This window comes from Lagopus leucura, unplaced genomic scaffold (assembly GCF_019238085.1).
Source record: "Lagopus leucura isolate 7727_CA_CO unplaced genomic scaffold, USGS_WTPT01 Super-Scaffold_100017, whole genome shotgun sequence".
In the NCBI taxonomy this organism is placed as follows: domain Eukaryota; kingdom Metazoa; phylum Chordata; class Aves; order Galliformes; family Phasianidae; genus Lagopus; species Lagopus leucura.
Window position 1 is genome coordinate 1,876,388 of NW_024962271.1, and position 16,121 is coordinate 1,892,508.

General features: G+C 45.0%; 1 protein-coding gene and 1 long non-coding RNA gene across 4 annotated transcripts; both read right to left on the reverse strand.

Annotated features, from left to right (window-relative positions):
• Positions 1-446: 446 nt before the first annotated feature.
• LOC122183141 (arylamine N-acetyltransferase, pineal gland isozyme NAT-3) lies at positions 447-4,097 on the reverse strand. Of its 2 annotated transcripts, none has more exons than XM_042876920.1 (2): positions 3,918-4,097; positions 447-2,335 (listed from the first exon to the last, which is right to left on the reverse strand). In XM_042876920.1, exon 2 carries the CDS (start codon positions 2,332-2,334, stop codon positions 1,462-1,464), a length of 873 nt encoding a protein of 290 aa, XP_042732854.1. In that variant the 5' UTR covers position 2,335; positions 3,918-4,097; the 3' UTR covers positions 447-1,461. The 2 variants fall into 2 exon arrangements, with proteins under 2 accessions (XP_042732854.1, XP_042732855.1); XM_042876921.1 differs by having other exon boundaries at positions 447-2,339.
• A 4,356-nt stretch (positions 4,098-8,453) lies between these two features.
• LOC122183142 lies at positions 8,454-16,121 on the reverse strand. 2 transcript variants are annotated; one of them, XR_006180114.1, is made up of 8 exons: positions 15,960-16,121; positions 15,265-15,488; positions 14,339-14,420; positions 11,778-12,005; positions 11,289-11,388; positions 9,184-9,369; positions 8,764-8,877; positions 8,454-8,552 (listed from the first exon to the last, which is right to left on the reverse strand). It is a non-coding gene; the product is annotated as an uncharacterized LOC122183142 (long non-coding RNA). The 2 variants fall into 2 exon arrangements; XR_006180113.1 differs by having other exon boundaries at positions 9,184-9,825.

A 16,121-nucleotide genomic window follows, 5' to 3' on the forward strand; every position in this document is an offset into this window, starting at 1 on the left:
TGTGAATCCAGTAGATTCTGGGCTGGTTCCTGCTGACCACCTGCATGACAGGATACTCCTGCCCTATGACAATCCCCTTTTTCTTCTGCAATTTACTTCGAGGTTAAAATCTCATTTCCCCATAGGATGTGGGGAGCCTTGTGTGCATGCTTATATCCAAACACATACAGATGCATTTGAGAGCTAGCTGTGTCTCTGTGAAGTGCCTTTGGAAGATGCAGATCAGCAGCAGCTTTTGCTAACTGTAAATTTCTAGTTGCAGGAAGCTGCACACATTGCTTAACAAACAAATAATAAAAAAGGAGGGTCAGTGAGTTACTGCATTTCTAACAGCCTTAGCTGTAAAACATCAGCACATGCAGGCAGTCGGGGTAGTTGTGGTGATTAATGTCATTTTTTTTCTTTGGGATTAGAGGTTGTAACACAAGAGGAACAAACAGATTGAATACTTCACAGTTCTTGTTTTTTTATTTCATTGTAATTGGCTTACGTTATTAATTGTAAGTGCATAGTTGTAATGCTGTAGAATTTGTACATAAAGGGACATCAAGCATCATCTCAAAGGGCAAAGTGATTACATTTGTGTAATTTCTCATGCTAAAAATCTTAGCCTTTAGGTATCTGAGTAAGATTCATCATTTCTCCTTCTATCAATATAATTAGAATCACTACAAGCAGTCAAATACATACATTTTGGAGAAACTAACTGACAAGCAGTAATGTTTGTTATAGAAGTTGACAGCCTTGTGTGAGGAGGGTGCGCTTCCAGCAGTCCTCTCCTGGGTGCTCACAAACAATCCACAGGAGGTGCTTTCACTTTGAAAGCTTTAGTTATGTTGCTGAGGGTACAGAAATCTGAAAGAAGGCAGAATTGTCCCCTAATATTTCTCATCACCAGTTTTAAGCCACAAATAGCCCCCTCAGTGAGTGTTAGAATTGCTGTGTGAGAAAGTGCGAGGGGTGCAGGAGCACAAAGGACAGGCTTAGTGTAGCAAATGGCATTGGATGTCTTTACTTTTCTGGCTATTACATTTCAAAAAATAGTATGGCATTAATTTAAGATGTGGTGTGATTTTTTTATTTTTTTTTTTCCCCAGGTGGTAGAGCTCAGTAATAAGGGAAGGGACACACTGTTCCATCTCCCTGCCCCTGCTGCTTTGGGTTAGTGGGAAAAGCTTTTAAGAGATGAATGGAGCAGGGAATGGGCAGCATCTGTTGCCAGCTAAGCACAAACAGAAGGGGAGTGATTTGATTGAGTGAGGAAGAAATTATTTGTACCCAGACCAAGGAGAGATGCAGGAACAGTTGTGAAAATCAATTGCTTTTCCTGATTCATGCTAATCTGTTCTGCCTTATGCTGGGGTAAATGGAAAGAGAAAGATTAACCTTTAGATTCTTGTCAGGAAGGGGGGGGGGAATTCACATAATGCCACCATATTGAATTATAATCCAGGCAGTGAGTTAAAACAGAGACAACCTGCTTGTATTGATGGGTACAAATTTCTTATCTAATATTATATTGAATTTCTCCTTCAATGTTTTCTCCATTTCTTCATCTGCAAGGATTCTGATTTCCACCAGATCCATGTTATCCTTGTAATTGTACTTTATCTCAGTAAGCTTCCACCCAACGAGTGCCCGGACCCCATCGGCGGTTTGCAGGCTGCAGATGGACTTTGTAACAAAAAGTGAGTCTGGGGCAGTCTGCAGGTACAGATTTCTGGCTCTAAACTCTTCTATGTCTTGGGGCTGGAGGGTGAAGAGATAAACTCGACGGCAAACTTCTTTGTCCACGTTATGAGGAGCAGTGTTGCTGTGGTTGGGAACGTACTGCTTCCTTTTCACCTTCTCAAGGTACCAGGTCCCATTCTCTTCTAGGAAGCGAAAGATGCCGGGTGTCTGAGGCTGATCTTTCCCCGAAATCAGCTCCATCGGCTGCCATATCTGGTAGGCCATCCCAAAACCACCGTCCACAATGTAGGATTTGTCATGAAGCACCACTTTTAGCAACAGATGATCAATGTCATCAGCGTATGCATCGTGCTCCGGGACATAAACTTTTGCTCCCAGCAGGGTGACGTTGTACCCTAGGGTTTTCAGGGCCCAAGACAAGAGGTGGTTGTTCTCCATGCACCAGCCCCCACGTTTCTTCCTCACTATCTTGTTGTAAGTGGCTGTTAGATCCAGCTCGATGCTTTCCCCACAGTGAATGCTGAGGTTCTCAAAAGGAACTGCTTGGATGTGGTGTTGGAATATTTCTGTCAGGGTTTCCAGGTCTGGTTTATCATGGGAGCCTCGGTAAGAAATTCTGGCAAAATACTCCTTGATGTCCATGCTGCCTTGGAGAAAAGGGTGAAAAAAACACCATAGTTTGTGCCAGAAGTAACGGAAGGATCTTCCTCATCCATTATATTGATGACAGCCCCGTTATGAAACAACCCACTCAGAAGAGGAATGGGGTTTGACAAATGGCCCTATCCAAGGCAGCTGAGTGCAAGTATTAGCACTGGGGGAAGTCAATGGGGCACTACTGATGAGCACAAATGTTATTTTTAATTGTTTCTTTTACAGCTGTGATGAGAAGCTCCAGCTGTGCTAAGCACATTTCAGCAGAGAGTTCCTGCCCAGCAAAGCTACAAATCTCTGTAGGAAGGAACAAAAACAGTAGCAGCTCTGTTTTCCTGCTAAAAATTATAGGAACTGAAATTCTCCAGCTCTGAACTGCTTTGCACATGGTTTGACTCAGCAAAGCAGAAGTAGAAAATAGACCCCTCCCTTCCTCCCCCCGCCCCTTCTTCCCCACAGTGCAAGCCAGAGCGTTGTCTTCAACCACGTCTGAAATTAATCTGTTTGCCCATAGTGTGGTCTTCATGATTTAGGCAGGATGTATCTGCTCTATCTGCTCTCAGTGCTGATGGCAGCAGATGTAACTAGGAGTCCTTACTTAGGGCTGTGAGCATTGCCCTGCGTGAGCAGAGGGGAAGAAAGCATCTTAAGCACCCCCCCTCTTTCTGTGAATGTGGCCACAATATCTTTATTATCCCAGCCTGGCACCAGTGCATCTCAGATGGATCTGAGTGTAGAGCACTAATCTTCAGATCATGGACCTGCTCTCACATGGCATCCATGTGTGGTTATTAAGGTAAAACCATGAGAAAATCTCCAACTGTTGCAACAGGGTTAAGTTCTCAATATACAGTAAATTGTATGGGAGTTTGGGAAAGATAGTTTCAGTATACATGCAAAGCAGTGAGAACACAAGCTTCCTATGTGGCAGAGTGTCCCGGGAGAAGCAGAGGGTGTTCACAGGATACAGATGTTCAGAAATCTGTCACTATTGCACTGTGACAGGTATATGAAATTCAACCAGCAGGCCTGAGTTATCAAACACTGGGTTAAGAGCGTCCAGTCATTATTCCAGGCCTTCTCTTAGTTCAGCTTCTGGCTTGTTCCCAAGCTTTTCCTCTGAACATCACAACTACAGCGCTTGCAGTGGGAGCGGTAAAGCTGATATCACCAGCACTGTGCTTCTTCCCCCCTCATCCCCACACCTCTTTCTTTCTTCCTTTCCTTCGCTTTGCCCAAGTAGGTGAAACATTTACATTAACTTAAAGGGAAAACACTGGCCTTACAGAGTTTATTTGTCTTCCTGTCTGCTTCTTGTGGTTCCTTATAAAGCCCTTTCCATAGCTGAATCTGAAATAAGTCAGATGGCACAAATGCTCAAACAAATGTTGGAGGCTGATAACCACGTAAATAATCTGTTACACTGACACAAAAGGAGGCACTGGTAAGCAGCTGAACGTTGCTCGCTCTGCTGTTACACAACCTGGCTGTTTGCTGCTCTCAGACGTATCTCACTTCCTGGTTAGGAAGAGTGCAGCTGCCTAAATTCAGGGGTTAAAGAAAGGTCTTACCTGGAAAATCAGTTCAACTGCAAACGGATCTCCTGGGACTTGGGGGGATTTATTTTAGGCAAAAGCAAGTGGCGTGGCTGGCTGTCCTTTACTTAGCACGGGGTCGAGGACTGCCCAGCTCCCTTCCTGGGGAATGCCCTCTCTCTCAACTTGCTTCCACCCGCCTCTGTCAGACTGCAAGAGCTGAAAGAGGAGGAGAAAAGAAAAAAAGAAAAGGGTGGAGCACAAGAGCTGGAGTGAGCAAAAAAGAGTGACAGCACTGACTCGATCCACATTCAGAACCTGGTCTTTATTAGAGCAGAGGTTGCCTGACATTTTCATTTGTCTCATGCTGCCAGCAGCAAATCTCGGGCTAAGAAGAAAAGGGCGAGCTTTTTTGTTTTGCTATCTAGCCAAACGCACGTGAGTGATATAAACTTACCCTGGGTACTGGCTTACTGCTTCTTTGGGTACATGGGAAAGAATCCTTGCATTCATTCTGTCTGAAAAGCAGCAAGATTTCTGCATGGGGTCTTGCACCTGTAAGCCCCTGCCTCAGTCAGCCCACACCCTAACTTTAGTGTTTGCTTAATTCACACTTTTTAATTTACATGCTTGTTTGCTTTTTTTTTTTTTTTTTTTAATTTATTATTACAGCAGACTTTGCAGAATGAAATTTCACAGGATAAGGCTGGGCCAGCAGTGTGCCTGCTTTGATCTCAGCTCAGTTTAGCATCTAAGGATGCTGTGGTGGTGAATATGAAGTGTGAACACGTGGGGAACTCCATCCCCTCAGTGTGCTTCACACTGCTTTTCTCTGTACACATGTTGCTTGCATTCTTCCAAGCTAGGACTAATTAATTCTCAATATACATGGATGGATTCTTCTCTGTTAAGTCCCTCCTTCATATTTAGTATCACTAGCAAGTTTTGTTCAAGCACTGATTTATTGTGATAACTGGTAGAGATGATAAATCAGACCCAAGATGCCTGTGGTAACACAGCTCCACTGCCATATCAAAATGTGCCTCTTTATCATCCCATCAGCATCCGGTGTTTCACCCAACCAGACAGAACCAATGCCCAAGATGAGAGATGCTCAAGTAGCAAGTTACCTGCCTTTCTTGGGCTCCTCTGGTCACGTCCAACCTGATGAAAAGAGAAGCCTCACGTTCCCTCTGTAGAGCTTGCTGTACATAGGCTATTCCATTCTCTTTTCACATGTCATTTCAACAAAGAGCAGCCAAACTACAAGCAGGGAGACCAATACTGCTGGGGGGAACCATACTAAGAAGAAGTCCAAGGTCCCATCACCGCACTGTGCATGCAAACCCAGCCACAATCCTTGCCCAGAGTCATTGCTCCTCTAACCATTAAAACCAAGAGTTCTCATCTGGTACTGCTTGCACCCAAGGAGGTCAGAAGACTAAAGGTAAGATAAGGTTCCTCTTAACCAGAAAGCCCTACCACAGACTTTCCGTTTCAGCTCTGTGTCATATCATCATGGTTCATTCCAGGCTTAGCAGGGCAATAAAATGCAATTACTACTGCTGTGTAGCATGGCCATGATATGCCATAAAGCCCCACTTGAGTCCGTCCTCAAAAGTGACAAAGGGCAAAGCCCAGCCCACGCCGCACAGAGCACTTGACCAGCGATGACCCGTAACTCAATTTCCCAAACTTGGCAGGAGCTGAAGCTCATTGAGCATTTTCCAGAAGAGCATCAATGTAATTGCACATAGCTTTTATTTATTTATTCATTTAAACTGCCGCCAGCATTTAATTTATTACTGAAATCTTTCTCTCATTCTGACTCTCCGGAGAGGCTGCATCAAATATTCCTCCCTCCCCCCCTTTAGCAGAGCATTACATGCTGCAATATTTGCTTGAAGAAATACAAGCATTAAGGCACCCTGGCTAGGGGAGTGTTGTGCAATTGAGTGTCTACTCACCGTTGAGCAGTTCCCACTGTAGTGCCCTCTGCAATGGGCTCTGTAACAAAGTACAGATTATTATGTTAGCTGGGTGCTTAATATAGAAATGGTGGGGTATTCTACTCATCTAGCTGGTCTGGGGTGAGAGGAAAGAAAAGAGGCTTTTAAACTAATAGAACATCTGACATGTTTTAAATGGAATAAAATCTTAAATTCTTACACAGCTTTCAATTCTTCCATACTGCTGAACTCTCAGTGGCTGCTCAAAATAAAATGCTACACATCCCAAGCTGAGCAGTGTGCCCTATCCCACCATTTCCAGAGGGATTTTAATACCTGTATGCCACTCTAATATGTGAGTAGTAAATAATATTCATGGCCTGTAAGCAATATTTATAATGGTAGAGCTCATGCTTCGTATTCATTGCCTTGATATTGCATATCAAGCAGCTGTGGCTGCGTATCTCCTCTTTGCATCCCTCACGTCTGGGTGCTGCAAGGAGTCCTCTGATGGGCCAAGGAAAGAGCCTGCAATGGCAGCAGTGACTTTTGCCCGTGGAAGGTGGTAGCTGTGCTTGAATTGCTTGGCTTTCTCTTGGCAGAGAACAGACAAGACCACAGTTTTAGCATCTCTATCATCTGAGACGTCTTTCTGAGAGCGGGTGAGAGTCAAAAATTCTCTCTTCTCTTTATCTTTACCCTGCCAATATGAGGTTTTTCACACAAACTAACACCAAGCATGCTAATGCAGACCAAGAAGACCACTCTGGCCTGCAGGGCCTTTTGGTCCAGAGGGTTTCAGCATAAATCTCTTAAATGCGAGTGGTCATAAGTCAGTTAAATTCCATTTCAGGGGGAACAATAAGCTTTTCTACATGAACAGTTTTATCTCATTTTAAATAGCTGCTTTGATGAAAAATATATCCATTTACGTGGCTTTTATTTTCCCATGGATCACGACTGCTGTGGTGGACAGGACAGAGTTAGATCCTCAGCAGCATGTGTCCCCAGCACCCTGGGCCATCCTACATTCCCTGTGCTTCTGCCAGCTCCAGCATGAGTATGGGGAAGCAGAAGTTGTCCTCCATTTCACAAGCAGTGATCACACCCTCAACACGTCCTTCTCCATCTTGCCAAGGCTGAGTGGAGGGGCATGATGGAGGTTGTGCTGAAGACTTGTCTGCCACCCAGAGAGGGGTTTGGTGGCCACAAGGTGGGAACTGGGAAGGAGCAGAGCTCATGTGTCCCTTGGCCAGACCCGACTGCTCATGCCCATCTGTCCCACAGCAGTCTTGCTGTGGCCAGGAGCTGCTGAGCATCCTGAGTTCTAGCAATGGCCATGCTGGGGGAAAAGAGGTGCCAGACAGGTAGGAAGGGAGCTCTTTCTGAGCTGGGCAGGCCCTGGCTGGTCTCACACTGCATTATTGGGGTTACGCCATTGGCAAGCTTGCATCCCTCTCCTTACCACCAGCTTCCCCCTCAGCACAGCCTACAAACGCACTGCCCAAAACACTCCTTACCAATTGGGATGTAAAGTCAGCATCAGTGAAGTCACACGTAAATATTTTCAAAGGAGAAATATATCTAACCAGAAACAAAACCTGAAACCACGGCCTGGACATCCCCATCTGCAGCCACCCCATGGCAAATCCTCCTGGTGCAGTCTATCCCCATAACCACCGTCAGCCAAGAGAGAAGATTTCTTCCCATTCAAACCATTGGAGCTTGGGGGTCCTCCTACAGCCTGCTGCAGCTCACATACATGGTGCTGCAGGCGCTCAGATGTCAGTTTCAAATCTCAGCTCTGCAAAAAGCACGTGAGCTCCCTCCTTCCCTCTTCATCAGACCATTGCATCCACTGCCTCAAAAATACTGCAGTGCCTTCCAAAATCAATACACAATATGCCCCCAGAGCACCTTTGGAGACCCAAGGCGTTAATCTTTCTCTCTTCATTTCAACATCCCACCTAGACACTGGATATATTCCGTTCTCCCAGCTTTTTTGTGCAGATATATACACTCCCAAGATTAAGCAGTTAATAAATGCCATCACGTTAAGCTGTAATTGCTGAAGGGAAGTGTGACAGTGTAATGTGTAATGGGCCTCAGCGAGGCTGGACCCTGAGCTGCTTTCATTTCACATTTTCTAATGAGAGCTGTCGGTCACGCTTCAGAGCCACACGGGGCATTTCTTCCCCTGCTCCTCTGGCACAGAGCTGCAGTGGGCAAAATGGGCATCCACAGCAGAGCCCATGATCAAAGGAGGTGGTGTATGGGGCAGTACTCATCCCTGAAGGACACATTTCCATTTTCACCATCATTGGTAGCAGCAATAGCAGGGCAATGTTTTTTGCATGGATAGAAAGGCCTCATCTGACAATAAAGCTGTTACATTGGTCTTAATACAAAAACCAGAAGAGATACCTTTAAAATTAAATCACTGATCACTTGCAAAAACTCTGTACTGTTGCCAAATGAGTATAGAAAACAGTCCGTGACCAACACACGCAATCCAGCTGTACAGGTGTGACCTACCTGCACAAAGAGGGCCTGCAAGGCACCAAGCTCTATCATCAGATCAGCCTCTATCATTATCAGCCTGGGTATTCAAACCTGTTTACCATGTGCAAAGAATATCTTTGCAAAACGTTTCAAGAGGAAATTACTCACAGCTAATCCACAGGTGCACTGATGGAAGGAGAAGCATTTACCTGAAGGAATACTGTGGGGAAAAAACACTGCTGTGAGCGGGATATAAAGCAACCAAAAGAGCATCTCAAAGGGAAATAGTCTTTAATTGGCCTAAACAGAAAATATACTGGCTTTAATTCATGTGTTTTCCATATAGAGATCTAATTTGTATTACAGGAAAATATGCATATATAGAAATACACACACACACATATATTAGCTGTGAAAAACGAAATCCCCACCTGGCTCTCAGCCTGCTTCTCCAAAAAATCTCCAAAAGAAAGCTGCTGTTTCAATGAGAAGGCTCTCGTTGAGTTCAGGGGGAATGACACTCAGCCCTATTTCAGGCAGTCAGCCTGGAAACACACAACACGAGGAACAATTACATGAGTTCTGTCATTCCTGCTGCTCAGATATTTTAGGTTTTGGAAAAGTAGGTGGGAGGGAAACCTTTTATCTCCATGAAGAGCAGGAAACAGAGATGCACAGTGACAGCAGAAACTTGCACCTTCAGAAAACACATTCATTATAATTCACTATCATGCATCACAAATCATGCACGTTTGGGATGACACCACTGTCCCCCTCCCTGTTGCTGAATCAGGAGCAGGGAGAAAACAGCAGAGATGCTCTGGGTTCACAGTGCTACCCCCCAGACTCACCCGAGGTGGTTTGGCTGCATGAAGGAGATCTGGAAGCAATGGGGATTCAGAAGCATGGAGCTGGTCCTGCAGGGGTCTTCTACACCAGCCCTCAGCGTTCAGTAGCCCCAGTGCAAACACGATCAGTATAAATCATGAGCATGGAGCTGGGTGTCTGCAGAGCTGGGTGTCTGCAGATGTATTTTCCTGGTGGAGAAGCAAAAGGTGGTGGAGCAGGGGTTACTGTGGCAACCTGCAACTCTTGCCTCTCCTCTCCGCTGTGCTCAGGAGCAGTGCTGAAGGACATGGATGTCACATCAAGGTGGCACTGCAGGGACTGGGCCAGCATGAACAGCACAGACACGGAGTGGGAGGTATGCAGCACACACAGCTCCATGGGAGAGCAGGAACGAGGGGCTGCAATGGCTCCCTGCTCCAACACCTGCATTGCTCTCCATTGCATCCTCTGAACATGTTCTCATTTCCCACATCTCCTCTGCAAAATACCAAATCCTGCCCAATGCAGCACCACCTCCAGCCCCTGACCCACAGCAGCATTATTTTCCCAGCAAGTATCAGTTAGATCCTTGACCACCCAAACTTCAGACTGGCCTTTACTGTGAGATGACGAGTCTGGCAGCACCACTTCTGTACGTTTCCAGCCTATAAGGTAAAAAGCAGCTAATTTCCATGCTGCATCATCACTCTGTCACAAATCAATGCTACAATCCAGGTCAGTATTTCCTCCCAGGCAGATGCTGAGGATGCTGTCATGCTGGAAGACTGTCACCAGCCTTCCCAAAGCAGATATTCAACAGGAGCTGTAGTAAGAAACAGGCATTGAGAAGTGGCTGGAGGCCACGTCTTTGCCCACGGAAGAACAAGGCAAGCACCACAAGCAACCACCAGTCCTCACACTGTTCTTTCGCCAGTTTTTACCCGCTTTGCTATTGTTCTTAACCAATCCCTACCTTTACCAGCTTAACTAATAATTTTATAGGCAGTATAGTATTGTGAGCTTCACTGCCATGCAAAAGCTCGAGTCTCAGGGCTCATTACTTCCCTCTGGAAGATCACAGCAATCCAGTGGTTAACATGGCTGCCATCTGTAATAACCTGATGCTGGTGCTGGCACTCAGTGCTCAGAGGCAGCCGAAGTATCCCATCTTTGAATTTGTCTCTCCCTTATGCACCTGAGATCGGTGGCAGTAAATATGCTGCTCTCTGGCAATAAATGAGAGCTGCACGGCTGCTGGGGACTCTCCAAAAGGCCCCTGCCATTGGACAGGAGCTTCCTCTGCAAATTTATCAAAGGCTCTCCTGAATGTTTCACTGTAAGAAAATTTGACTGCTTGTTTACGAGGCCACAAAGCTACCCAATTTCAAACCACAAAATCAATGTGCTAAGTGCATCAGTTACCACTGGGTTGCTGCTCCTGCTAACCCCACCGTCATTTTCCATCACTTTGCACAGGGTCAACAACTTCTCCTAATTTAGCTTCATCTGCAGACTTGCACAAAACACCTTCTAATCCTACATGCAAATCAAAACACAGCCCCAGAGCATGATGCAGAGACCAATGCTGCAGCCCCAGCCGTGTCTGCAGTGATACCCTATTGCTGCTCATCCCTCTTTACCATCCCTTCAGCCTTGGGCCAGGGCTTGGAAGAGTTGTGTCCATGCTGTGCATCCCTATCATTGCACAGCTTTCATTTTGCTTTCCTCCCCTTGGAAACCATTGTGTGCTCTAGAAAGCTGCACATCATATATTAGTCCTATTCCCAGCCTCAACAACATCGAGCCGATTTTAGAGGAACGCGCTATGATTTAGTACCATCAGTAAACTCTGCAGAAGCAGTGAGAAATACAGCCCCAGCCACGATCCACACAGAACCCACCCACAGCCTCCCCAGTGCTGGCAGCATCCCCTCAGCCCTTTAATTCCCATCATCTGCCCCATTTGTATCCCGCCTCACTGCTGCCCGTGGTTAACGATCTGATTTTGCATGTTATGCGTTCAAAATGCTCCCTGGCGATAAATGTTTAATTTCTTTCGCTCGTGGCACCTTTGTGAAATATTTATGATCACTAGATGTCACTGTAATTTTACTGTCTCCAGCCTTACCGAACCGGTGTGATTCCCCATGCTCTGCTTGCTCGCAGCTCCTCGTGCAGAATGCATCAGCGATGCGCCCAACAGCCAGCTGCTGCCCTGCTTGGGTGTCCTGCATGGGAACACAGCACAGACCTCATCCTGGGCTTTGCCTGCATTCTCCCAGCACTGCAGTTAATCACACAGGGATAGGAGCCCAGGTATGTCTGCAGAGCATCCTTCTGTTACCTTAAAGATTCTTACAGAATATATTTCTTCCAAGTCAGCTCAAGCGCACACTCTCAATTTCCCTAAATTGTGACTCCTATGATTTCGGAGTTGTGCACATCTTTTGCTGCATATAATTTAAATGTTATGGGCCACATTCCTGCATAAACATGCATGGGATCTTTTAAATTGAAAGCAAACAAACAAACAAAAAAAACCAATAACAGAGAAATGTATGGGAATACCCACACCTTGACCACGTCTCTGTCTGCTGATGCTACACAGGTCACTCACCCCACACCACATCCCACCGGGGAACGCACTGAAAGCAGGACTTCCAAGAAAAATCCATTCTCCAGAATGCAGCACGAAGGTTCCTGATGCAGAGCTGGTGGCTGAGCTGTAAAAACAAAGCTCTTTGCTGGCATCTTTTGGTGAGTGAGGAGAAGGGAGCTGAGGGTCGAAGTGTCCCTGTTCCAGGAGAACTCCGCAGTCAGGGGAGGGAGGATTCTGGTTTTCTCTCTAGTGAATGAATGAACAAAGACATGGAAAAGTAGGGGGAAGAAAATCAGATCCTTTTGGAGAAGGAAGCACTGCCACAGCTGAAAATATTGGAGGGAATGAGCAGTGGGCAGAGCAGCACAGAGCAACGCACCAGCTTTTGTTGCTGCCTCTTTCACCTGTCCAACATTAATACTACATTTCAGGTGCTTGAATGCATTACATTCTGCAACCAGCACTGTCTCACCTTTGATGAGCTTTTCTATTTGGAATTCATTATAAAGAGCTTAAATGAGCAGCAATGCTTCTGAACAAGCGCTTTATTTTTCCATGTAGCCACCAGAGGAGCTTTGTTGATTCCCCTGAGGTCAAGCTCTTTTCATTTTCTCTGCCAGCCACAGTATAAAAACTCCTACATTTCCTTTGAATTCTGTTGATTATTTGGAACCACTGAGTGCTCTCTTTGGAAACTCTCCGCTGCAAATCTATCCCACTATGATGCACCATATTTTGCCTAATGAGTGAGAGCGACATACAAATCAGGAGCTAAAGGGATTTGAAAGTGCTGCCAATGAATTTAGAAAAACGTTAGGGCTATGCTGCTAATCCTGAAAATGAATGGGAACCTTGCCCATACAACCATCCCTGTGTTAGGGGAGCAGCAGGTAGGCAGAAGCAGCTCTGTGCTAATTTGAGACTTATTAGTTCTGAATTAAAATTAACGTAGAGTCACAGCAGCACTTTGCTTGGGGCAGGAGGAGAGTTTTTGAGGTGTGTTAAGGCAGCACCCTAATCCCAACCCTATCCCTTGTTTGCACTTGTCAATACAATGCTTTAATGGGCACGGTGATGATGTGCTGATGACTGGACTAGATGAGCTTAGGGTCTTTTCCAATCTGAATGATTCTATGATGCCAGCTCTCCCTTGGAGTTCCTCTGCCAGCAACAGTGCTGGAGAGGCTTTCATCAAGATAACTGATAAAAATGGTGAGGAAGGATAGAGAAAGCAAAGGGCTGAAGTGGCTAAGTAATGAAAATGACATCCTGGATCAGGTTTTGTATTTACAGCAGACTCTCCTCAAGTTTCTCAAACTCTTCTTAAGGAATTTTATGAATTTTCTTACATGTTTTGAAGGATTATAAATTATCTAGGAATCTGACTGTGCATACATAAAAAGCATTGGAGCAGCTCAATTAAAGGTGGAACATCTTTAAGACCCATTAAACATGGGCAGCTCCCTGCTCATAACATCTCTTGTCAGGCCATTGGCTTACTTCTGGGTAATTTGAGTCAATCAGGAGCCCTTTCAGAAGAACCCAACATAAATAATGATCAATATTAAGTGAGAGACTGCATATTGAGAACTTCCTTCACCCGCTTCTTTTTAGTGATTGAAAAACCAAGATTACACGGAGCACAACTCAAAAGCAGACGGAAGCTACGTGAAACACCCTTACACAGGCATTAGCGTAAATCATATTTTTAAAGCAGATTTAATTGCTGTTTACCCAGCAGTACCCCAGAAGACTAACTTAAACAATACAGTGCCATGAATTCATAGCACAGATTAGTTAAAGCAGATGGTGAGCCCGTGTGGATGCACTCCGTCAGAGAAAACACAGCCATAATTGGATTTATTTTAATTCACTTATCCTTTGACTACAGGAGAAATGCTAGTAACGTTGCTCACGCAGACAAGCCATGAGGCTAGGGCTTTCAAGGAGCTACTGCTTTCATTGTGCACCACGCTGTGTTAAAAACTGGACCTCAGTGGTGGACTCCTTCCACCAAGGAGCCACAGCGGAGCCCGGCTTACAGCTCACCCAACCAAGGCCCTGTGGAAGCCACCAAGGATCCGAGCCCAAAGGGATTGAAATAGCCCATCTCTAAACAGTCAAATGAATACTGAATCAAGTGGCAGCCAGAAAGTCTCGCTGTCTCAAAGCCCCAGTTTCTCCCCTAGCCATAAAACCTGCCAGGCAAACTCTCCTCTGTTTCATCACAAACCAACACGCCTTTCCAAAAATTAGTTTTTGCTTGTTCTGGTTGCAATCATTGCTTGCGTTCTTGAGAGTTTGCAAACATGCTTGAATTAAATTATGGGTCTGGTCACATAATTACATCCTGTACAGTTTTAATTCATTTTTTGCTCCAGTTTAACATCCTGGCTTTGTGCGCAGCATGCTTAAATGTCCAGAGCCACAGCATTCTCACCCTTTATGCCACTGCAAATTCCCTGCAGCCACTAGATGTCACCACGATTTTATTTGCTTTTTAGTCTTTACCCAGCTGGTAAAGTTAAGAACACAGGAAAATAATTACTAATTAATTACAATAACAACAAAACACCTACCATAATGAACACTTTGCTTAGAGAGAGGAAGAAGTGGTCCGGACTCCTGCTTTTGTGCATGCCATCTGTGAGAGTACCCATCCTGCACACAAGGATACGACTTTAATTTGTCTCTTGATGGAAAAAGGACAGTTTTATTTCTTGATGATCCAATTTCCCCAGCTAGACATGAAGCTAAAATTACTTTTTTTAATACATTTACCAGAGCACTATTTAATTCTCCAGCCTCGCTAGCTTGAAAATTATTCTCCCACTCGGTAATTCTGCTGGAACAAAGCAGCTGACAGCGAGCTGCATCACCTGGGAGGGAAGTGGCCAAGGGAAGAAGTGGTGAGGAGACGAACCAAGTGGCTCCACCACACCAGCCATAATCTGGAGGATAAGGATTAGAAGTGGTGTGCATGACCCCACAGAGCTCCACTTTGTCTCACACCTCACAAGCACAAAGTCACATAGATGCAATGCAGAGGTGGAACTGTGGGCCCAACGAGATGCTTGTGCATTCTCACCTCCTTAATTACCCAAATGTCCAGCAACATTAAAGTCCTTCAAATGGGCCTGAGGCTAATAATTCATCTCCTAGATCATGCAGTAATTTGTCAGATCGCTGTGAGACTGCCTGACTGTGGATAAGCCCTGAATGGCATAAATTATTGCATTCCAAGAGGGACTCCTCATTTAACATTTCCTTCCGGATTTCCTGACCTTACCAGGAATGGCACTAACCTTACTGGCACTAATGGCACTAAATGGGCAGAGGCCCATGTTGTTTCTTCTCACAGAGGTAAAGCAACACCCTCCCACAGCAATAACAACAGGGGATGCCTGTGTTTGTCTTAAGGATCATCCTGCACCTCCAACAGCACCTATTCTTTCAGTCTGTAGCCCACTGTCTTCCAAGAAAAGCAAAACAAAACAGGTCTTACTGCTCTTTGAGTCGAGTCTGTTATTTTCAGTCTTGTTTCAGAACACATAATATAATTAATGTAAGAAATAAGAGCAGCTCAGAACTTCATCCAAAGATGACAGGTCCAAAAAATATCTCGACTTCAAAATATTACTATCCAAGTTGTTCATCTTAAGTCTGGTTTATGATTACTTCTTCCAGCAGTGCTGCTGTACGTGGAATTAATTGCACCTCGTGCACTTTCTGTAGAGAAAAGGATGAAACAGATTATGCATTTTATCAGTACTTCTTGCACAAATATATAAAGAGCAAAGGTTGCTTATTTTAATTTCTTTCATGCAAGTATGTCTGTAACTGTCACTTTATAACTTGCTACTGATTGTAAAGTTGATGCAGGTTATCTTTAATTTCAGAGTTTTCCTTAGGAAGTAGCCTTCTTCTAGGATTAAGGAATTAATTTAAATTTAAAATTACCTCTTTTAACAAAATATCTTCAGTTTTCTCTGATAGTAAAGCATGTGCAATACCCAGTGGAACTGGCCACATCTTGCTTTCATAAGAAAGACAAAAAGAAGCGTGACTCTATGTAGGTCAAAGTCTTTCATGTCTCATTTCCTCTACTTTTCTCCTCTCTCCTCTTGCTTCCCACACCACCCTGCTCACAGACAAGAGATCCACCTGGCAGACAGGGTAGGTGGTCCTATACCCACATACCTTATCCCTGGTAAGAGGTGATGGATGCTCCCTACAACTCCCTGAAAGGAGGTTGCAGTGAGGTGGGGGTTGGTCTCTTCTCCCACGTTACAGCGATACAGGGAGAAGGAATGGCCTGAAGTTGTTCCAGCGAGGCTCAAGTTGGATATTAAGAAACATTTC

Coding starts and splice junctions, on each gene's coding strand:
- LOC122183141 (XM_042876920.1), bottom strand. CDS start 2,334: ATGGACATCAAGGAGTATTTTGCCAGAATTTCTTACCGAGGCTCCCAT.